This window comes from Danio aesculapii, chromosome 20, assembly GCF_903798145.1.
Source record: "Danio aesculapii chromosome 20, fDanAes4.1, whole genome shotgun sequence".
NCBI classification, from domain to species: domain Eukaryota; kingdom Metazoa; phylum Chordata; class Actinopteri; order Cypriniformes; family Danionidae; genus Danio; species Danio aesculapii.
The window spans coordinates 7,338,226-7,363,325 of NC_079454.1; the positions used below are offsets into that span (position 1 = coordinate 7,338,226).

The 25,100-nt window shown below is 35.6% G+C and overlaps 1 protein-coding gene across 1 annotated transcript in view; it reads left to right on the forward strand.

Moving 5' to 3' along the window:
• The window catches only part of enpp1 (ectonucleotide pyrophosphatase/phosphodiesterase 1), a 127,062-nt gene that overhangs the window by 54,801 nt on the left and 47,161 nt on the right, over nucleotides 1-25,100 (forward strand). The window contains exons 15-18 of the mRNA XM_056480678.1: nucleotides 713-840; nucleotides 3,319-3,388; nucleotides 10,786-10,873; nucleotides 19,303-19,481. Of these exons, the coding sequence (XP_056336653.1) occupies nucleotides 713-840; nucleotides 3,319-3,388; nucleotides 10,786-10,873; nucleotides 19,303-19,481 (465 nt within the window). The remainder of the gene's footprint in view (nucleotides 1-712; nucleotides 841-3,318; nucleotides 3,389-10,785; nucleotides 10,874-19,302; nucleotides 19,482-25,100) is intronic.

The window sequence follows — 25,100 nt, forward strand, 5'->3', positions numbered from 1 at the left end:
CTCAAAATCTCTCAACTCACTTAAAGGGACAGTTCACACTCAAGTGATTCTAAACTTTTAGCAATTTAATTCTTCTGTTGAACACAAAGGAAGATTTTCAGAATAATGTTTAAAAATACAGTTATTGACTTCCACGGTAGGACCAAACAATATTATGGTAGTCAGTGACCAACATTCTTCTGTTTATCTTTCTCCAGAACTCAAACAGATTTGAAACAAGTGATGTTTTATAAACAAATTTCGGGAGGAGCACGCACAGAAGTTTCAGTATCAAATACGTCATTTACAATTATTCTATTATCCAATCAGTTCTTGACCAAACCCCTATATATACCAAAGCTGTCTTACCTGCAGCATCTTACGACTTTAGCATCCCTCCACCACCCCCTCACCTCTTAAGCATTACAATCCCGGGGGGAGCGTTCTGGGGCCGGGCTAGATACTTCGCTCGAATCCCAATTCCTCTCTGTTTCCTGATAAGAGGAATAACTCGAGTTTGGGTGTCTTCCCCGAGCTCAGAGCCCTCTCCCCGGACAGCACGCCAAATACGCTTTATTCTGAAACTGTTGCAAGTGTGAACTCGTGAAGTGGAGGATGAGTAAAAGATGACAGAATTTAGATTTTTGCGTGAACTGTCCCTTTAAAAACCATAGTTTCTGGTTAATCATTGAAACCTGTATCATTTTATTCCTTTATCTTTCTGTGTTTGAAGTGCAGAGAACCAAATCAGCCGATGAAACCGTATCTGAAGGAGCATTTGCCCAAGCGGCTTCACTTCGCAAAGAACATCCGCATCGAGAGAGCACATCTGTACATGCAGCCGCAGTGGCAAGCAGCACTGTGAGTTTGATGATTCTTGTGTCAAAATAAGTACTAAGTTCATTGATTTTCATCTAAAAACCTTACATTTACCTCACCAATCACATTTAAACACTGCATCCGAAACTTTTCATTCATTCATTCATTCATTCATTCATTTACCTTCGTTTTAGTCCCTTATTTGTCAGGAGTCACCACATTGGAATGAACCACCACCTATTCCGCCATATGTAAAAAAATTTATTTCCTCTAGTTATTTTATGCAGAAGAAAGAGGAGAACAAAAGCATCACAGCTTGAATTGACTCTTGAATTGTTTTGCGATCATTGTTTTTCTGTGCGTAACATTTTTAGGATACACAATGAATAAAAATGGATGCAAAAAATGTGTACTTCGGTGTGCAAAGAACTTTAGAATGAAGGAAACCAAAATGGGTGCATTTGGTCATAAAGAGATTCAAAAGCCGAACTGGGTTGCTTTTCCCAAATAACAACATGATTCAAAGCTAAAAAAAACGATATCAGTGGGACGTTACGTGAAGCACCTTCTGGGTCCAAGCACCAAATTAAACTGTATGAGGAGACTCAACAAATGGTAATAATAACCATTTACAAAGTGATGTAAAATCCCTAGCTATATTTTTATTATCTAATGGCCAGTAAGTGATTAACTTTTTAGTAAATTGCTAAAATATTGGTGTCTGATATGTACAGTAGGAAGTCTAGAGACAGAAGTCTAAAATTCAATTAAATTTGTGATATGACTAAAAAGGTGGTCATAAGCAAATAATTTCCTAATTAAAATGAGTAGTGGCTTGGGCTCGGAAACAGTATTTCATATGTCACTAATACGTCACAACTTAACAGGCGGATTGCGATCCATCGATTGTGGAATAGACAATTCATGACAAGTGTTTACCGCACTTTTTCAGAGATCCATTTTTTGAATCACATTAGTTAAAAATGTGAAACGTTTCCTCAAGGGGGTGGAGAAACAACTTTGTATTTCTTTAGTTTCACAAACAATATATAAACCATTAAAAAAATGTCGTTACAAAAGTAATGTAACAGTGAAGTGACGCTAACAATAGGGGTGCGGCCTAGGTTTATTTAGCAGGTAAGCAACAGTCAACACAGGAGCAAACAGATGTATATGGGCAATCGAGAGTCATGGTCAATAAAAAGGCAGATGGTCAGGACAGGCAGGCAGCAGGCAAAACATGGAAGGCAAGGCAAGGAAAATGCGTTGTAATCTTCATTATATGGGATACAAGACTCAGCAATGAGTGTCTCAAAGTGAGCCGTATATGTGTGCATGTAATCAGTACTTGAGCAGCATCAGCTGTGTGTTTGCAATCAGTCAGGATCAGGAACCGGTTGTGTGTGTGTGTGGTGCATGACTGGTACTTGTAGTCCATTTGCCAACAGATAAGTAGTCCTATGTGATCTGTGTGTTTACTAGGCTGGATAGCTGGTGATCGTGACAAGTTACAGTAAAATGTTATATTAACCATTAAATGGCAGTGATTTTTACAGTGTACATAAACACTATATGAAACACTTTGGTAAGCAAGACATAGGCTGTGTTGGAAATCGCATTATTTCCATACTATATTGTACACTAAAATCAGTATACAAGCTGAGTAGAATGTCCGAATTCATTGAATTTGAAAACCAGTATACAAGAAGTACCCGAATGACAGGATTCTGAAGTACACATTCGATGCACGCTGCACTATCCCATGATGCTCCGTGAGAGAATTCATGAATGGGTGTGACGCAACTGACACGGGTAGGTCACGTGATCATGACAAAATGGCGGATGTAGTACGTCTGAGTTCCATTCATACGATTGACATTCATATTGTATAGACCTTTTTCTTGGCTGCCGCATAGACTGATTTCAGGCGGCAGCCATTTTTAAGAGCGAAATCGAGGCTGCGGTGGGAAGAAGCTCGGAAGTATCGCTGGGAGTTACATTGGAACGTTGTGTACTTGGCTGTATATCTTATTAGGGAAGAGAAAGTGACACAAATTTATCATTTATCAAAAACAAGACTCAGCAAAGAGTCTGTGTGAATGAGGTGTCTTTATAGTCCTAGTAATCAGTCCATCATGGGCTTCCAGATGTGTGTGTGTGTGTGTGTGTGTGCGTGCGTGTGTGCGTGCGTGCGTGTGTGTGTGTAATCAGGAGGAAAACAGAAACTGGTTCCTCCATTTGAATTATAGTTTGAGCATTTGATTTGTCATTTAATTACTAATGGATTTTACTGAGTAGTTCATGAAAATTAAATGTCAAATACATTTGAGAATGCATTTTGATTTTTTTATTTGATTAATTGAGTATATGATTTTTCATTTGGGTAGTTGTTTTGAAAGTTCGATTTATTATTTGAATTTTTTTTAGGTATTTGAATTGGAATTTTGTTTGGAAAAAACTTCTATATATATATATATACATAACAGTTAAACCAATGTTGTTTTGTTTTGTTTTCAACAGCAAACCAAGTGAAATTAAATACTGCCGCGGGGGCTTCCATGGGTCAGATAATGTCTTCAAGAACATGCAGGTTGGTGTTTCAAAATAGTCTTATTCCAACATTTGTATGTTATATGTTAAGAATAAATAAAATCAAACAATGCTGGTGCACATTTATATGTGGACTAAAATAACACAAAAAGCAAAAAACAGCTTCATAGGAAATATGCTTCAGCCCACATTTATGTGAAACCACAAAAACATACCTCGGCATATGTTTGACTGGAGTTTCTAGGTAAAACAAATGCTATGGCAGTATGGTGTTAACACATTTTGTTCCTTTTCACACTAAAGATAATTGCCATAAAAGGGAAATATACATAGGAGCCTGAGAAAAATGGTCATGTTAGGAAAACATTTCAGAATACAATCTGAAGACAAAAAACAAAACTTAATACAATAATTAACCAATAATTAATACAAATTATTTTCATGCAGTTCTTTTGTAATTGAATAAGTTTGCCTCAACTATCTGTTTCCATATAGAAAAGTTTGATCATATTGCTTGGTAGTTCATTATGTACAATGCTGTAGAGCTTTGGTTTGAGTCTGGTTAAGCACAGTGCCACAAAAAAAGTTAAAGAACAATGTAAAATCAAGGTAAAACTATGTGGTTGTAGTGCTGTTTACAGAACTGTTTGGTTATTAAAATATCTTGAGAAATGTTGCACAGAGGAAAAAAGTATATAGGTTTAAAGTCATGTAGGTTTAAAGCAATTTAAAGCAAACGGTGGGGTCAATTATGGCAGAATTAACCAAAAAAACTTGGTAGACTACTTCTTAAGTAAATCCTTTACTTATTATTAGTTCAGTAAAGATAGTAAAGATAATTTTTCTCCATAAATACTTTTTAGATATGAAATACACTGCTGGTTCACATTTTGTACATTTCATTTTCGTTGAACACTTAAATAAAGCCAGTAATATTAGGTAAAGAACATAAAAAAAATTACATTAATCAGCATTGCTTGTTTAATCAGCTTGTTTTGATCAATTCTCCATTACTTCTCATGTCTGCTCCAGCGTTTCTTCTTATTCAGCTTCCTTTCTAGACATCCGCATTAACCCTTATCCAAAAATGTAAACATTATCCACTAAATCCAGAAAAAAAAAATCATATATGTCATGAATGCCAATCAGCATTATAATCTCCAGTTTCTGCTTGAGACTCTGCTGAAATATTGCCCTGCTTGAATGTAATGAGGTTTTGGAGACCACGTATTTAGAAGGAGATTATGCTGAAGTCATAATAAAGGATCTGGGTAAATTCCCATCATGGGGATTATGATACCCTGGGTCTTTCAACGACAAAACAACTGAGAAAAAATACAGACAAGCCCCTCAAATGAACTGTCATCTATTCCATTGAGTGCCAGATTCACACTTCAAACTGGAAAGAGTTTGGATCGCAGCTCTATACATGTATGTATGGTATTACAGTTGTACCAACAAAAATAAATCAGGCTTAGTAATGAGCATAACTTTACATAAAAATTACCATTACAAAAGAAGAAATTCATTCTGAAGATGAAAAAAACTAACAAAAATGTAAAATGCTCTCCCAATAAACTACACACACAAGTCTTGGGCCACTGCCATCTAAAAGGTATGGAGCTAGTGCAGGGTCATTACTTTGAGGTGAACTATACCTTCAATATACAAACCGAAAATATGGGTAATATGTACACAATATTCAGAACAAACTTATTTTTGGAATTAAAAGACTACATCAAAAGTGTGTTTAACGTGACCTCTTTAACGCTTTGTGTGGTTTATTTATAAACTAATTTCGAGAGGATCACGTGCTTATGATCAACACGGCTGGCTCCTAGCTCCGTAATCTGACCCATTAGATGATTTCGGAAGCATTATAAATAACCAGAGTTTTTCACTCCAGTTATCTTCGTCTTGAAGCTTCCCCCCCTTCCACCCCTACTTCCTCCCTCTTTTTCCGATAGGGCGACACGGTGGCCCAGTGGCTAGCACTGTTGCCTCACAGCAAGAACACCGCTGGTCCAACCTCCTATCGGGCTGGTTGGTGTTTCTGTGCGGAGTTTACATTGTTCTCCCCGTGTTTGCGTAGGTTTCCTCCGGGTTCCCCGGTTTACTCCCACCGTCCAAAAACATAAACTATAGCCAATCGACTAAACCAAATTATCACCGAAAACTACACTAGTTTACACTTCTCACGCGGCGACAAGCAGGGGAGTCCTCAATACCTACCTGAGCTCAAACTCCGCTCTCGCCCTTCTAACGGGAGGGAGCCCCAGGCTTGAGGATATTACGAGCTCAGGGCTCTCTCCCGGGACAACATGCCAAATACGCTTTATTGATAGCTAAGTGTGAACTCTTGAAAGCTCTTGAACTTTTTTGTTGAGTTATTTCTGAAAGTATGTGCTATTCAATATCAAGCATCTTCCAGCATTTCTTCAGTTCTTCCTTAGATTTAGCATGTTCTACCCTTCTTTTTTTCACTCCAGGTGAATCTCATACTGCCTATTATATTGGCTTTACATACTGTATATCATATTCAGGTCTGGACTCTGTGGAGGCCATTTCATGACTATCTTTGTCTTTGTTTAATCAGTTGTTAATTTGTTTATCTCTCCAGATATTTCATTACATAAGCAGTGTGTTTGGGAGCATTGTCATGCTAAAAATTAAAACTATAACAAATTACAGGCCTTCTAGTTGGAATTACATGACAAATTGAAACCTTACACTGTAAAAAATTATATGATTAATTAGTCATGACAGCGTATGCTTTAGTTCATTGTAACTCATTAAACTAAGTTAAGCACGTTCTAACTTAGTTTTATAAGTCTGTTTTAAGTCAGGTTAACATAATATAAGTTCAATGGACTCATAAGGTTAATTTGATTAAGCTTAAAAATTTAAGGCAACCGTCGGCGCAATAGCCTAGTGGTTAGCACGTCGACATATGGTGCAGTAGCACGTCAGGGCGTCGCGAGTTCAAATCTCGGCTCGAGGAAATTTCCCTACCCTACCCCCCTCTCTCTCTCCAACTTCGCTTACTGTCCTATCTTATAAAGGCAAAATGGGCAAAATTAAATCTTTAAAAAAATAAATAAAATTTAAGGCAACCAGTATTTTTTACTGTATACTTTTCAGCATTCACAATCCCAGACAATACTGACAACAGATCTGACAGAACAAACCAAGACAGAAACTCCAGTATTTTTCATTCATTCTTCCATCTTTCTATAATTCTTTCTTTCATATATTTTAAACAATTAGACCCATAATATCCAACTAGAACCTGTATTTTCTGGTAGAGGATGATAAGTAATATTATATTAATTCATTCATTCATTATTTCATCATACTGTACCCTCACTAGAACAACAGATGTAACCGGGGCCTAGGACTTTTGCACAGTATAAATATATATCCTGATTCTTCCTTTTGCATTTATCTACACAAATCAGCAAATAGTTTTCTAGTATGTGCACAACCCTCTACATCCAGGACAGAGAGCTGCCAATCAAAATTTCACTAGCCAATTAGACACTGTTGTTGACTGCAGTTAATCCTGCACCAAAGTGGTTTTTGAGAGAATAGTGACTTAAAATGTGCGAAGCAAAACATGTTGAAATTACTTTTGTAAACTGTGATCAGCAGAAATAAATCTTTGAAAAAAGTAAGTTTATTGAGAGAGCATGTTACTTTTTTTTATTAGTTTTTCTTAATTTGTAATGATGCTTTCTGGAAAAGTAACATTCATTAGGCTGCATGATTTTATTTTGTATTGGAGCAAAAATCGTTCATAGTTTTAGATAGTTTACTCAAAAAAATAACATTTGTCATCATTTACTCTCCCTCCATTTGTTTCAAATTTGTTGGAGTTTCTTTCTTTCTCTTGAACACAAAGGAAGATACACTTACCTGCCACCTTATTAGGTACACCTGTCCAACTGCTTGTTAACAAAAATTTCTAATCAGCCAATCACATGGCAGAAACTCATTTATGTATGTAGACATGGTCAAGAAAATCTGTTGCAGTTCAAACTGAGCATCAGAATGGAAAAGAAAGGTGGCTGGTCTGAGTATTTCAGAAACTGGCTGGAGCTGATAGAAAGGCAACAGAAACTCAAATAACCACTCATTACAACAGAGGTATGCAGAAGAGCGTCTCTGAACACACAACACATCCAACCTTGAGGCAGATGGGCTACAGCAGCAGAAGACCACACCGGGTGCCACTCCTGTCAGCTATGAACAGGAAACTGAGGCTACAATTCGCACAGGCTCACCAAAATCAGACAATTGAAGATTGGAAAAACATTGCCTGGTCTGATGAGTCTCGATTTCTGCTGTGACATTCAGATTGTAGAGTCAGAATTTGGCATCAACAACATGAAAGCATGGATCCATCCTACCTTGTATTAACGGTTCAGGTGGTAGTGTAATGGTATGGGGGATATTTTCTTGCCACACTTTGGCCCCATTAGTACTAATTGAGCACCGTGTCAATGCCACAGCCTACCTGAGTATTGTTGCTTACCATGTCCATCCCTTTATGACGACAGTATACCCATCTTCTGATGGCTACTTCCGGCAGGATAACGTGCCATGTCATAAACCGTGAATCATCTCAGACTGGTTTCTTGAACATGACAATGAGTTTACTCAAATGGCCTCCACAGTCACCAGAGGCTCAATCCAATAGAGCACCTTTGGGATGTGGTGGAACGGGAGATTCACATCATGGATGTGCAACCAACAAATCTGCTGCAACTGCGTGATGCTATCATGTCAATAAGGACCAAAATCTCTAAGGAATATTTTCAGTAGCTTGTTGAATCTATGCCACAAAGGTTTAAGGCAGTTCTGAATGCAAAATGGTGTCCAACCCGGTACTAGTAAGGTGTACCTAATAAATTGGCCGGTGGGTGTATTTTGAAGAATGCTGAAGAATAGTTGGGAAAAATATCATAGAAGTCAATGGCTACCAGTTTTCGTCATTCTGTTTAACAGAAAAAAAAGAAACTTTGAACCACTTGAGGGTGAGTAAAAGGTTAGGACATTTTTCGATAAACTATTCTTTAAACACACATGCGAGCCACATTTTGGACCATTGGCAGAGTGTTGTTTATGTCTGTGACGTGTATGTGTGTATTTCCAGCCATCTGTGCCCACTGGCCTGTGTGGCTGTCTAGGAATGTTTAATACAGCTGGTATGGCTTACAAATGTCTTCTTACCGGAACTCTTTAAAGACAGTGATATAACTGGTTGAGGTAAATTGCACAAACAACCACAGAGATGGTTATTATGGCAGGAGCTTTACTTTAGGCTACCTTAATGAAGTCAAATCTCCAGTTAGGAGGAATGAAGATCATTGTGGGTCTTTGTAAGTTAGTGTCAGGCAAATGAGATCAGTCTAACAGAAACTTTTAAGCCAGAGGCAAAAGGAATGTGTGTCTCTCTGTTACAGCAAATCAAAATAAGGGCCTTCAGTTATTTTTATCTGTGGTCTGTGTTTTTGGAGCTGTACTGTGGGCGTTTGCTGACGTATCCAGGGGCCTCAAGTACAACATCGACGCTAAAGCCACAGTTAAATGTGTCTGGTTTTCATTACATTAGAAAACAAAATGTGGCATCTGAAAACCAGTCTTTTCTCAACTGACTGACTGTAAGGTCTTTGATCAGCAACTATTTTCAGATCTTTCTCAAGATGGTTAACAGCACTTGTTATAGATCACAATTTATTAGTGTTTTCAAACAAATAACCTTTATTTTAAGTTTCAGACATTTAAATATGCAAAAGCACTAACAAAACATGGCATTTATGGTTTGTAAACTGATTTTGGAGGACCAGGAGTAAAATAAATAATCAAATTATCAAGGCAAGGCAAGTTTAGGTCCCACTTTTTTTGATGGTCCGTTTGTTGAGTTTAAGTTACATTGCATATACATGCCAACTAATTCTCATTGGATTATAAGTAGACTGTTAGGTTGGGGTTAGGGTTAGTGTAAGCTGACATGTACTTGCAAAGTATAGTCATTATAGTCAGTTAAATGTCTGTTGAAGGAGCAGTATCAACAGATATTAAGCAGACAGTCTACTAATACTCAAATGGACCATCAAAATAGTGTTACCCAAGTTTAATTATATAGCACATTTTCTACACAGTGGCTATTCAAAGTGCTTTACATAAACAGGAATAAAAGAGACAAGTATAAGAAAATAAAAACAAATAATAAAATTGTTTAAAACAGATTAAAACTGGTTATAAGAGAATGAAACAGAAAAGAAAGACACAATAGTGCAGACGTAGCACAGTGCTCATTTAGGAAGGGCACAGCTGAACAGATGTGTTTTCAGTCTTGATTTGAATGTGCTTAATGTTGGAGCACATCTGATCATTTCTGGAAGCTGATTCCAGCAGTAGGGGGTTCTGTTAGTAGCTGAAGGCCGATTCACCCTGCTTTGACTGAACTCTTGGAATTTCTAATTTACTTGATCCTAATGATGTGAGGGATCTGTTAGGTTTGTATTCAATAAGCAAATCTGTAATGAATTGAGGTCCTAGGCCCTTTAGTGATTTATGTACAAGTAATAATACTTTAAAATCTATTCTGAATGTAACTGGGAGCCAGTGTAAAGACCTCAGGACAGATGTGATGTGCTCTGATTTCCTGGTTCTGGTCAGAATCCTTCTGGATGAGCTGTAACTGTTTGACAGTCTTTTTGAGAAGGCCAGTGAGGAGTCCATTACAGTAATCCAATAAAGTTTCTCTCAGTCCTCACTGTAAACAAAGCATCTAATTTTTGCAATGTTTTTGAGATGATAGTGTGCTGATTTACTAACTGCTTTGACATGACTACTGAAGCTCAAATCTGACTCCAGAATCACACCGAATCAAGATTCTTGACTTTCTTTTGTTTTTGTTTGACCTTTAAAGCCAAGATACGCATTCACCTTGAGAACCTAATCTGTGTTCCCAAATGCAGGGAACTTCAGTCAAAAGTTGATTGGTTGCTCCCACGTGTGGACTGTCCAATGGCATTTTTAAACTCAATATATTTTCAACTCGAGAAAGCCTGTGGCAAAAGAAAAAGAAAAACGTAGTGGCAATCGGTGCTTTTGAAAACACTTTTGGTTGGGTATAGGGAAGGAGGTGGGTGGGGGGATCGGTTGGTCAGTCAGTCAATCAGTCAATCAGTCAGTCAGTCAGTCAGTCAGTCAGTCGACAGCAGCCTCTGCTGGATTTACACAAGAACAGCAGGCATGAATGGCACTCGAGAGAGAAATTTGAGATCTCAAAAAGCATACACAGTGACCACATATTGTAAATTGTTACCAAAAGAGTTGTTCAAAGCCAAACAAATTGTTCAAATGTTTTCAAAGTATACTGAGTGCAAATTAAGTTTGATTTAATGAACTAAATGTATCTGTTTGCAGGCCATTTTCATCGGGTATGGACCAGGAATCCATTATAATACCACTGTGGCTCCTTTCGAGAACATTGAAGTCTACAACCTCCTATGTGGTAAACTCCTTATTTTACTCGTATCATAAACATTTGAATGAAGTTCATTTCATCATTCACATCAAATATTCCAGTTTTAAAATCCATAGATTACTAAATGTGTATAACAAATGAAAATTAAATATATATTACAGTTAAATTTGTGTTAAATTAAATTAAATTACGGGATTTTTTTCTAAATTTAATTTCATAATACTGTGTACAGATTTTCATTTTAAGTAAAATATAGACTAATATTATTTCTATTAAAACGTGTCATTTATTTATGTGTAACTGTTATGGTCCCTACTTAAATACGACTCATGATCTAAAGACAACCCTGCAGGCACAGGACATCAACATGACGTCGTATTGACATTGCACCCCAAAGTACTCCAACGCCATGGGGATGTTTGATTTTGTTTTTAAATGAAAATCGGATTGACATCAGAACCCAACGTCAGGCCAACATCATGTCCAATGTCCAACCTAAAATCACACATTGACGTTGTGTGGACGTTACCACTATGACATCTATCAGACGTTGAATTTTGGTCATTTTCCAACACAACCTAAAATCAATCAAATATCAACGTAATTTGACATCATTATTGGACGTCAAAATAAGGTCATGACGTCATGATTTAATTCTGATTTCTAATATTAACCTTATGATGTTGTGTGCCTGCTGGGAAAGTAGCATAAATAAACAACAGCCAAAGTGCTCTAAACTATTCATTAACATAACATAATGAGCAAAACAATCCAAAATGACATAAGATGGGGAGCCCAACAACACAATATATAACCAAACAAACCTAAAGCAGGTTGGGGCTCCCCACTCTAAACAAATATCAAAAGGAAAGTATAAAGGAGAACACACCAATAAAGCCGTCAGAAACTGAGCGAGAGAGAGAGAAGTCTGCTTCTGTCCGTTTTAAAAGCCTAACATCACCAAATTAACCAATAGAAAACTAAAAAAGGGAAATAGACAAACAAGATCAATTGAAAGTAATAATTACGGCAGGACTGAACTGAAATTATGTAGTTGCACATTTCTAATAATGAAGCCTTAATTTTGTACTTTTAAGACATATTTAAATGTAATATTAAGCAGCACATCGCATTTGAAACCATACTCATACTCTTTAGTCATTCTTTAATATGCTAGCATTTTGTTTACTATTTAAACTTAACATGTCACGTTTTAACAAACATCAAAACATAGGCATGAAAGAATCTGCTAGACACCTTTTATAATTGATAATAAATTACTTACCAAGGCCCATTTTAATACACTAGAAGCACACTGGTACCGCTAATACAACATATTACAGTTTCACAAGCATGAGTAGCTGCTGTTGAGATAAATGGGAATGTCGTCCTTGTCCTGACAAATGTTGAACTGAACAATCATGTATTAGCATGTATTCTTTATTTGGGATTTAGGACAAAGAGTGTGAGGTGAAGTGATTCTGTTTACAGTATAATCACACACTCTTAATGACTTTTTCTTGTGCAAGCTGGCCAGGGGCTCTGTGCTTTTAAAACATTTGTTGATTTAAATACAGACACTGTGCAGAACAATGAGTCTTGTTTTCCGTCAGCACCTCCGTCATTCACAATCACTGCCAAAGACCTACTGACCCATTTCCAAAACACAGTGGCCATCATTGTCAACTTATTCTCTGATACTACATGTTGCGAATGGAGAGACGTGGAGGCAGGAGTTGGATCCAAACGCAATTTTATTTAATAGAATGGTCAGAGAGGCAGGGGTCAAAGCCAGCACTTTACAATAACAAAGACAATCAGAATAACAAGCAAAAGGTCAAGGCAGGCGGCTGTAATCAAAAAATGATAAGCAATGCAAAAGGTCAAAAAACACAGATTCGCAAGAACAAGAATAAATGCTTGGAATTGCAGCAACAAACTAACAAGACTCAGCAATGGATGTGTGAATGAAAAGTGTATTAACAGTCAAAATAATTAATGATAAAGTCATTCAGCTGTTTGTGTAATCAGGGTGAACTTGAAACAAGTGTGTGAATGTAGGATATGATGGGATATGTAGTTCGATGAGTGATCTCCAATGACCCGCGAAAGCAACAAAGCTGGCGATCACACCACTACTGTTGGGGAATAACTAAAAGATGGTGACATGTATCAATTTTCCTACACTTTTTTTTGTAACACTGAATTGTTTAGCTTTACTGTTTACATGTAATTAAATATTTTTTTAATGTTTTCGTGCAATTTTTCTGCTCCTCCTTTGACTTTTTTTCATCTCTCGCTGGCTGATTTGACATATACACCCTGAATACACTTGTTAGAGAAAAAAAGAGTAGTGGTTTAAAGATGTGATTGGGTCAGACCAGTGTCAACTGAGAAAATTTGTAAAATGAAAGTTTAAAATGGCTTTACTGTTTAATTTATTTGTTTTGTATCTACCTAAATTGTTATAGTTTAGTTAGTTTTATATTGGTTTATTTACTTGATGTGATTTTATTATATCCAATATTTGTAATTCTTTAAATGATTTCAGTATAGCTTAGTCGAGATTTTATCTCGATCTATGACACTATTGTGTTGAGCCTACAAAAGTGGATACGTATTTTGTAAAGTTTGATGTCTTTCTGTTGTATTCATATTTGTATTATCTCCAAAATAATTAAAGAAAGAAATAAAATCAACCACTGGTGGCATGGACAGAGCTGTGAAGCGATCAAGCGCTCTTTCGCCCGGTCTCTCACACACATAAGTTATACATGCATCTAAACGCGCACGTTTCATGCACAAACAAACTTTTTAAATGTGACAAAAACTCAACAACTGAAAGATACTGGCTGCTGTGTCTTTAATGTGGTGTAAAGGTATTCGGCAGGCTGAAAAAGGCCAGCCGCTGGCCCCAAGGAAGCCCCACTTTGGCCTGATCAGGCCATGACTGGCCATGGCTAGCTGGCTTTAGGCATGACAGTGGAAGGCGTGGCTAATGTGCTGCTGATTATATGTCAATTATATAGGCTGGTCTGTCTGGAAAAAAAATTGGTCAAATTTTTTGGTAAATACACTGTACTGCCGCAAGTTCCTGAAAAAAGCTAAAAAAAAAAAAAAAAAAAAAAAAAAGAATAGGCTGATAAGTGTTTTCTGGGCAGATCAGACAAAAACTGAATAAGAATTATTGGCCCAAAAATGGAAAATTCCCTGTCCGCCAGTCACCCTCTGTTCACTCCCCATAACATTTGTAGTTTATGGTGTTAGCCAAGTAATATTTGAAGTAAATATTGACTGTAGAGGGAAAATATTTATCATATTTTATTATATTATATTATATTATATTATATTATATTATATTATATTATATTATGTTGCGTTACGTTGCGTTGCGTTACTTTACGTTATGTTATGTTATGTTATGTTATGTTATGTTATGTTATGTTATGTTATATTACATTATATTATATTATATTACATTACATTACATTATATTATTATATTGCATTTTGTTATATTATATTATATTATATATTATATTATATTATAATATTATATTTTATATTATATTATATTATATTACGTTATATTGTATTATATTATTTTATATTATATTATATTGTATTATATTATATTATATTATATTATATTATATTATATTATATTATATTACGTTATATTGTATTATATTATATTATATTGTATTATATTATATTATATTATATTATATTATATTATATTATATTATATTATATTATATTATATTATATTATGTTATATTGTATTATATTATATTGTATTATATTATATTATATTATATTATATTATGTTATATTATGTTATATTGTATTATATTATATTATATTATATTATATTATATTATATTACGTTATATTGTATATTATATTATATTATATTATATTATATTATATTATATTATATTATATTATATATTATATTATGTTATATTATATTATATTATATTATATTATATTATATTATATTATATTATATTATATTATATTATATTATGTTATATTGTATTATATTGTATTATATTATATTATATTATATTATATTATATTATGTTATATTATGTTATATTGTATTATATTATATTATATTATATTATATTATATTATATTATATTACGTTATATTGTATTATATTATATTATATTATATTATATTATATTATATTATATTATATTATATTATATTATGTTATATTATATTATATTATATTATATTATATTATATTATATTATATTATATTATATTATATTATATTATATTATATTATGTTATATTGTATTATATTGTATTATATTATATTATATTATATTATATTATATTATATTATATTATATTATATTATATTATATTATATTACGTTATATTGTATTATATTATATTATATTATATTATATTACATTATATTATATTATATTACATTATATTATATTATATTATATTACGTTATGTTGTATTATATTATATTATATTATATTATATTATATTATGTTATATTATATTATATTACATTATATTATATTATATTATATTATATTATATTATATTATATTATATTATATTATATTATATTATATTATATTATATTATATTATATTACATTATATTACGTTATATTATATTACGTTATATTATATTACGTTATATTATATTATATTATATTATATTATATTATATTATATTATATTATATTATATTATATTATATTATAATTATTATATTGCTATTTTATTTGTTTGTTTGTTTGTTGTTGTTATTTATTCATTCTAAATATAATTTTAGTTTATAGTAATCAACAATTTAGCTTAATTAGATATGTATAATTAGCTAACATTATATTTATATTATAAATAATATAAATGTTATTACCATTGAGAGCTATTATTATATTCTTTGATGCAGACATTTAAGAAATAAATAAAAACAATACAATACAGTACATACATACAAACACACAGAAAGACTGTAAATGAACTACGACTTGTAACCTAAAAGTCAGCAGTGTTGAAGCTTCCTTAATAATACTGTCACACACTGTCTGGTTCTGTTTCTCTTTTTTTACCCTATATGTAATCCTGACTAGTACTTTGAGGCCACAAATAAAATCTGTCACAGAGATGTTACATAGTTGCCAACTTTCGCACATTTGGCGTGAGACGAGCTTACTGACTCACACACTCATGTTAACTTAATCTCAGCAAAATAACATTCATTTTCTCTCGCACTTCAAAGTAACTTATAATTGTATAATTTATTCCCCTTAGATGACAACCAGTCAATCAAATGAATCAAAGGTTATTTTGCCAGCATGTATTATATATTTATTTAAATATTTATTTAAAAAGTAGCTTATAAGATCCCAGCAGGCACACAATGTCAGGTGACCAAAATTCAATGTCTAGTCAGTTTCTAAGGACAACATTACTTTGACGTCCAATAACGACGTCAAATTAGGTTAATATTTGGTTGACTTTAGGTTGTGTTGGAAAGTGTCCAAAATCCAACCTCTAATATATGTCATAGTGGTAACGTCCACACAACGCCAAGGTGTAGCATGATTAGAAGTTGATATTTGGTTGATTTTTGGTTGGACATTGAACATTGATGTTGGCCTGACATTGGGTTCTGACGTCAACCTGATTTTCATTTCCAAACAAAAACCAACATCCCCACGACGTTGAGTATGTTGGCGTACAACATCAATATGACGTGATGTTGACGTCTTGTGCCTGCAGGGGTAGTTTAAATTGTTCTAATATTGTATTAGAGTCCCCTAAAACTTAACTTAAATTAGCTTAATGACTTTTTTTGGTGTGCATGTCGGAATTTATTCAGTAAATGTGTTTTCATCGTAGTGTATGCACATGTTCTAATTGTTGTATAGAAAGTTTATCCTACTGAGTTTTGTGCAGTTTTTTTACACACATTATTAAAATGTATGGACATGTTGGTGTTTCCGTTGAGCGTTTTTAATGTGAGATTCCAAAATGTGCATAAAAATATAGCTTCTTCCAGTGTTGTCTTTGGTTTCCACTACACCAGTGGTTTTCAACCACATTCCTAGAGCCCAACACTACCCATGCGTCCAAAATCGCATACTTCCATACTATGTAGTATGTTAAAAACAGTATGAAAGATGAGTAGTATGTACAAATTCATAGTACCGTGGTCCCTCTTTATTCACGAGAATAACGTTCTAAAAATAACCCACAACAGGCGAAATCTGCTAAGTATTCAGCTTTATAAGGCTGTAAAACTCCTCACTACACACTTTATACACTTTTCTCGGACAGGGATTAACATTTCACACTTTTCTCTCTTGTTTAAACACTCTCAAAGTTCAAACCTTCATAGAAAAATAAGTCCAGTATTATAGAATGAAACCAAAGATCCAAACCATTTGATCTTTATTTATTTATTCCATAATGGGCCCCTACAGCCGTGTAACTTCTACCTTCCTTTAGCATGTCCAGAAGAACTTTTTGGCAATGGTTAGTATCTTCCTCCACGTTTTGGGTGCTACCGCAGATGTCTTAGACGGTGCAGAACGTTTCATCAACATTCTAGGGAGAAAACTTGCAAACATACAGTACAGCACTTCAGAATCACACTGCTAGCAATCGAAGATTTATGTAAATTTGGCGTTTTTTCTTTCCCTTATTTATTTAATTTTGGTGCATATTTAGCCTACTTGTGCACGATCAGAAAATGAGTGAAATGGTGGCACACCATCTTTACCAAACTTCACCTTTGTTTCAACGCCCCTGAAGCTCACTTTGGCCCAAGGTATTCGGTGGGCCAAAAAAAGGCTAGCCGCTGACCTTGAGGAAGCCCAGATTTAGCCCGATCAGGCCCCAACTGTCCCTGGCTCACACTGGCTCGCTCGCTTTAGGCGAGACAGTGGAAGCGCTGCTAATGGGCTGCTGATTATATGTCGATTATATAGGCCTGTCAGCCTGGAAAAAATCTTTGTCAAACTTTTTTTGATAAATACATTACACTGCCGCAAAGATTTACGTTCCTGAAAAGAAGCTGAATGCATTCTGCACTGTACAGGAGACACAACATGGAGGAGATTAATTGACAATGGTCAACAGTCAGTCAGGACGCAGAACACAATGCACTGTTGAAAAAGAGCATGTCAAATTGGACGAAACAAATCCGCGAAACTGGTCTTGAAAAGTGAACCGCGTTATAGCAAGGGACCGCTGTATTCGAAAAACAGTATGCGAGAAATACTACAATGACCTACTACTTCTGGCGACATTCTAAGTCCACATTAGATGGATGCTTTGCTATCCCATGATGCCATGTGAAAGAACTCACAAATAGGATTGAAGCGAAGCAAACAATGAAGGTAGGTCACATGATAATGACAAATTGCGGATGTAGTACGTACAAATTCCATTCATACGCTCCAGAGACAGACGAGTCTTCGCTGAGGCCAGCTTCCAGCCTCCGCCACTGAGACTGCAGCTCTGCACAAGACGTTTGGCCAGCGGAGAAATTAAAATGATCGTGCCCAACTGAGCCTGGTTTCTCTCAAGGTTTTTTTTCTTCACTTCCGCCATTAGTGAAGTTTTTTTTCCCTCTCCGCTGTCGCCACTGGCTTGCATGGTTCAGGATCTATAGAGCTGCGCATCGTTGGATTTGCTCTTCAATATTTGGACTCTCAGTAGTGATTATTAAACCACACTGAACTGAGCTAAACTGAACTGAACTTAAACACTACAAACTGAACTACACTGTTCCAATGTTCTTTGACCTTTTATGTGAAGCTGCTTTGACAAAATCTACATTGTATAAGCGCTATACAAATAAAGGTGAATTGAATTGAATCATATGACTCACTTTCATACTATATAGAACATAATTCTCTAACGGTCGTGTAGTAAATTCAAACTCAAATGTAGTACCTACTTGAGTAGGTGATTTTGGACACGTTTTGCATGTCTCCTTGGTCAAAAACACCTGATTCTTATCAGCAGGGATAAAAATAGTTGAGACAAAGTAGACATGCAAAATGTGCTGTCCAGATGTGCACCAGGAATGTAGTTGAGTACCTCTGCCCTGCACTATTCTTTACAGAAGTTAAGTGTTTTGAATCCTGATGTTTGGTCATCTGTTTTCAATCCTTCAAGTCACCTCATCAGCCCTCTGAAGAATAGGATTTTGTTAGCACTCACCTGTCTTGTCTATCATACCTGTACTTACCTGGAGCCTTGTCCCTCCCCTGCTCCTTCCACTAGTCCTCTTGGCTATTCATCTGGCCTACCTAAATTAAAACAGCTTTTAAGTAATTAAAAAAATGTTCATACTTTGTTGCAAATGACAAGAATGATTATCTTAAAAACTCTGCTCAAAACTCTGGGAAAACATTGCTAAATCAAATCAATCAAAGTAATTGTGTTTATCTCTCTGTAGATTTGCTGGGTATTCCTCCTGCTCCGAATAACGGCACCCATGGCAGTTTGAACCACATACTGAAGAAGCCACAACATCAGCCGGTGTTTCCCGCAGAGCGTTCGGCTCCATCTACATGCAGTGCTGTCAGCTTGAGAGACCCTCGTGGGTGCACCTGTGACTCCCTCACCGAGGCCGAGGTCAGAGTCAAACACCTCCATCACTCATTCATCATGTTCATCCACATCTGTTCTTACAGGAAGCAATGCTGAATCACAATCATTTATAATTCATAGGTCATTCTTATTGTAGCACAGTACTGAATGCATTTCATTTCTATACTGTTGACCTCAAATCCTTGTATCCAATCAAACTATACAAACTATAACACTCAATCAAATAACGTGGATGCCAACAGGGACACACTGACCTGTGACACAAGACATAGAGTGACCATGGAAGGAGATGACATGTTCACAGCAATATCCAATGATTATTAACATGTCCCCACCAATAATTTAACCCCACCTAAATGAAGAGAAGTGAAGGTTACCCATACTTGAAACTGATCCTCTGGTTTTGACCCATCCTAGTGCACAGATATGAGTGAGAAGTGAGAGTGCACACACACAAACACACTGTAACCACACACCCAGAGCAGTGGGCAGCTGTTGTTTCCAGTGCCTGGAGAGCAGTTAGGGGTTAGGTGCTTTGCTCAGGGGTACCTCAGCTGGGTATTGAAGATGGAGAGAGTGCAGTTCTTTCACCCTTCTTCGATTCCTGCTGGGACTGGGAATCGAACCTGCAACCTTTTGATTACAAGTCCAACTCCCTAACAATTTGGCCGCAACTGCCAGAAAGTAGCACATTAGGCCACAACTGCCCAGAAATTCTCTGTCAACTCTCATTAATCTAGATGTGCAGAAAGGGTTAAATCATGTTCTCTACTCAAGTCCTTCCTCCTTCAAACACATACAGGACTTTTTTGCAGCATGGGACAAGCTGTTCTGTGCATGGGGGCCTTGTGGGGATTGGGTAGCTAGTGTTAGATTCATAGATCCCTACCAATGTCGAGAACAAATCAAGGCCCTTGTCATGTCAGGTACTTGTTCTCAAAAACCATGGACAAGCTTCAATATTCAAGTGGTTGCATTCAGTCTAATGCATTTTCACGGGATTAATTGGTTGGTTTGGGGGTTAAGTCACTGCTGTTGTAAGGTCATGAGTGTAGTTACAGAAAGTACAACTTCAAAAGATTAATTGGCAGGATTGTCTAAGTTCTGCAGGTGAATAACATAACCTTATTAAGTAATTATAACTTCACCCAAAGTTCTGTGTGGACAGAACTCCATACAGTACCTGAAGACAAAAGGCTACAAACAATAGATACTGTCAGGGCCTCCTGGAGATCCAGCAGAACTTCCTGAGAAATGCTCTTGCTTTGTTATTCTAACTGTATGGTCCAATTTGAGCACAAATATGCAGATATGGTTTCAGTTGATATTCATCTAAGTCACAGTTATGTTATAACAGAAAGATCAGAGACAGAAAAAGCATGTTTATGTTTTAAAGTTAAGGTCAATCCCAATTTATATGTTAGGGTTGAGTTATCGCTTTACCCCACAGTGCATTCTATTTTGAGCATTTATTCTTCTGATGTATGTCTGTGTTGCTCTGCAATAATACTTTAGTATCACTAGTAGGCAGTGGTGTTTCTGTGTTCCTCTTTGCCAGTTTTCTTTGAATTGAATAAACACATAACAAACATATAAATCCAGAGCACCTCTTTGGGCCTCGGGACTTGTTAAACATACCTTTGTACATGAAAGAGCAGGTTCTCGGTAACCTTTAAGACAAGCTCGTCGCATCAGAAACGACTCTTGCTTATGACGTCTGCTTTGCGGCATTTCACGTTGTATGCATCACCGTAGCATTTGTACACATGATTTAAATCAGGCATGTCCAAGCTCGGTCCTGGAGGGCCGGTGTCCTGCAAAGTTTAGTTCCAACCCCAAGCAGACACACCTGGGCTAGCTAATCAAGCACTTACTAGGCTTTCTAGAAACATCCGTGCAGGTGTGTTGAGGCAAGTTGGAGCTAAAATCTGCAGGACACCGGCCCTCCAGGACCGAGTTTGGACACCCCTGATTTAAATGAATGCTTTTTGTCTCCCAAATTCATATAATAAAATAACCTTATTAACAGGTTATCTGTAAACGTCTCTGTTCAGAACGATTAAAGATTGATCTTGTTTTCTTTTTTTTCTGTTCCTGCAAAATGTCATTCGTTTCCGTTTTTCGTTTCCGTTTCTTAAACCGGTTCAAAGCCCTGAATTAAATATTCTTAAACATACATTGTAAGAGTGTATTTTTATATAGGGACATTAGTTTGGTTGTATTGTACCTTTGTAAATTGCAAAATAGTCTTAAAAAAACTAACTTTTAAAAGGAATCGGGATAAAAATCGTGAATTGTGATTTCCCCAGAAAAAAATCATGATATGATATTTTTTCCATATCACCCAGTGCTAGTACAGAGTGCCATCTGCATTTTTCTAGTAAATAACATTATCATTGTGTAGAGTGTGTGCATATAATGTGCCATAGCTGGAGTTTCCATAAATGTGTTAAACGTGTTAGCGTTGGTTAAAGTTAGGGACTAACTAAGGGACTAACTATCTAAATGTTATGGGTTGGCTGAAGGGCATATTAAGGTTCAGGAAGGTGGTAATGGGATGTATTGGTTTAATGGTTAATAATAGTTAGGGACAAGTTTTTTAGTGTGTTTAAGTTTTAGAGTTGTTTGGTTGAAGTGGTGTTAGAGAGGCCAGCAGGAGGCGCTCATCGTGTGGTCTGTTTGGGTCTTAATGGGTGGGTCTTGATGTGGACTCTATACTGCTCGGTGAGTGCCATCTTTCGGGTGAGACGTTAAACTAAGGCCCTGACTCTCTGTGGTTGTTAAAATATGTGCTTCTGTCTGCATTATTGTAAAACCATATAAACAAACTTACTCAACGTACCTTTGCAGTTTCAAGGTATACGACGCAGTATGATGGCAACAACGTTTGTTCCTTTTCAAACAATGACATTTTGCAGGAACGTAACATTAACATTATTTTTGTGCAGTTCTTTGCATAACACCAAATAAATGCCACAAACTAACTTAACAATGTCTATGATTTGTAATCGAATACAAATGTAATTGGTAACTTACCTTGTACAGTGTTGTACTTGATACAGAGCACTCAAGTTTGAGTTTGGGAGACAAAGCTCTCCTTCTTGTGAGCTTGTATCTGAAATGTAAAACAAAACATACCCTGAGTAACATATTTCAGTTAACGTACGTTCTTTCTACAATGTGTAACATACAGTATATGATGTTACTCAGGGTATGTTTTGTTTTAAGTTTCAGATAAACGTCCACAAGAAGACTGGGTTTGTTGCCCAACTTGAACCCGAGCACTCTATCAAGTACAACACTATACAAAGTAATAATGAGCTAACAAAGCTGTAGACCGTGCCCTCTAGTGGATTTTTGAGCTGAAGCGTTCAATGAAACATACCTGGAGCAACCTTTTATTCCCCCTCAGAAATACATACGGTATATGATTGCATACAGTACATTAAAATTATAAAAATCTTTTGTAATTTGTAACTGCCAGAAGAGGCACTGACCCTAAACTCCCCTAGTTCCTTATTTATGTCATGATTTATTGATATTATTTATAGATTTAATCCTTGAGCTTATGTGATTTACTAAGCACACTTTTTTGGGCTAAGCATATGCCTAGTCGAGCGTCTGCCTTGTTATATGCTGTAATTATGTCTTTTATCTACAGTTATTAGATGACTCAATCTTAAAAACAGCCTGAGTTTCCTTTCGGTCCCACCCCGGGTTTCCTCCTTACTCTTGAGGAGTTTGTGCTCGCCGGTGTTGTTTTGTGCTTGTTACTAGGGGATTTTAAAAGTAAAATATAGTGAAGCATGTCACTGTTCAAATTAAATCCAGTTGTCCTGCCACCAAAACTGCATGAGAACCATTGAATTGGAAAGCCAATTATATTTCCCATGTTAAAATTCTTTGAAAACAACAATTGGTGCACTTTAGCATTTTAGCATTAGCATTTAAAGGCTACATCTTTTTCCAGTTTTAGGTTGTCACGGAATGGTGGTCATTGCAGTCATAGTTTTGGTGTTGTAGCGCTCAGGATTTTGAGTTATGTGTGTTGTTTGTGTTTCTCTGTGCTGCTCCACAACAAACATTCATTTCTGGTTTTGCGGTGTTGTTTGGATTTCTTTATTTTTCCTGTGGTGTGACACAATCACATAGCTTTAACAGTTTTTTTAAGGGAAGTGAGTCAAGCCACTTGTGCGTAACCATTCCCCATGATTTAGTAGAAACAATATGGTTTAAAAATAGCTTGTGTACCAAAAAGTCTTGAAAGTCATACTGTGAAAAGGAATCATTTGATTAAACAGTAAAATACTCTATTTAGGTATCACAGAACTTCTACAAAATGCCAATTAACCATGGTGCGAATTATACATTGACTAAAGGGAGTTAGGGACTTTTTCTTATAGTTTTCTGTAATGTTGTTTTGTGTAATGCATGCTTCAGTTAATCAGTTTTATGTATTTATTTAAATTACATTTAATATATAATTAAACGTATTTAAGTTTTTAGTGTTTAGAGGGATATTTAGTGTATTCTGACCAACAGTAACATCTGATTAGTTATTTCAGTGGTTACTGTAGGTCAAATTATAAAAACTATGCATCTAATTGTGCTTTACTTTTATTCTGGGTAGATACAAACACTTATTTTACAGGAAAAATGTTTTGTGTGAGAACTTACGTTGTCTATTAGTGCTCTAGATTTGTTTCAAATGTATATTTATATTATCCATTATTTTAATTATTCAATTTATTATTTAACATACAGAGCAGAGAAAACCATTTCTCACTATTAAAGAGGTCAACACCTCCATACATCTCGTTTTGGCCTCCTTCATGGTGAATCAAGCGTTAATTAGTGGGTCATTCCCCCCCAAACCCTCCTGTAATTAACTGTCATTTTAAATGTTGATACTTTGCCACTGTCCGGGTTCAGTTTGCCACTATCAGGTTTACTCATTTGTAGTTAAAAGATGAATCAAAATAAAAATTTACTAATTCTTGATTATTAAATTTTGATTAAATTAATCAAATTTAATATGGTCACACATTTCTTTATATACTGTACACTTTATGTACATATTTCTTTATAAGACTAAAGGCTGATTTATACTTCTGCCTCAAGCGCACTCGTATGGTCCAGCACAGCCTTCGCACGGTCGCTTGGCCCCCACCGTGGCTCACGTGGACGCTGACACGCACTTCTCAAAAAATTTAACTACATGTCGCAGTTGTTTAACGCAAAAAAAGTAGTAAACGCATAACGAAAGCTCTGTGATTGGTCGGCATAGTAGCTGTGCCAAGTGTGGGCGGTGCTGAGAGCTGCATCTCAAACCGCCTACGACTCAGTAGGTGCTGCATTTGAAGTTAAACATACTACTTAACCATTAGAAAAATACTTTCTATGCAGTATGAATGTAAGCATTATGAAAAGAACTCTGATCCACCATGTTGTCATGATCATGTGACCTACTTCCGTGATTTCTCTCACGGGGCATCATGGGATCGCGAAGCGTCTATATGATGTGCATTTCAGAATCTCAACGGAAGTAGTAAGTCATCCAGGTACTTCTTGCATACTGTTTTTCAAATTCTATGAATTCGGACATACTACTTGGCTCGCATACTGATTTTAGTGTACTATAGA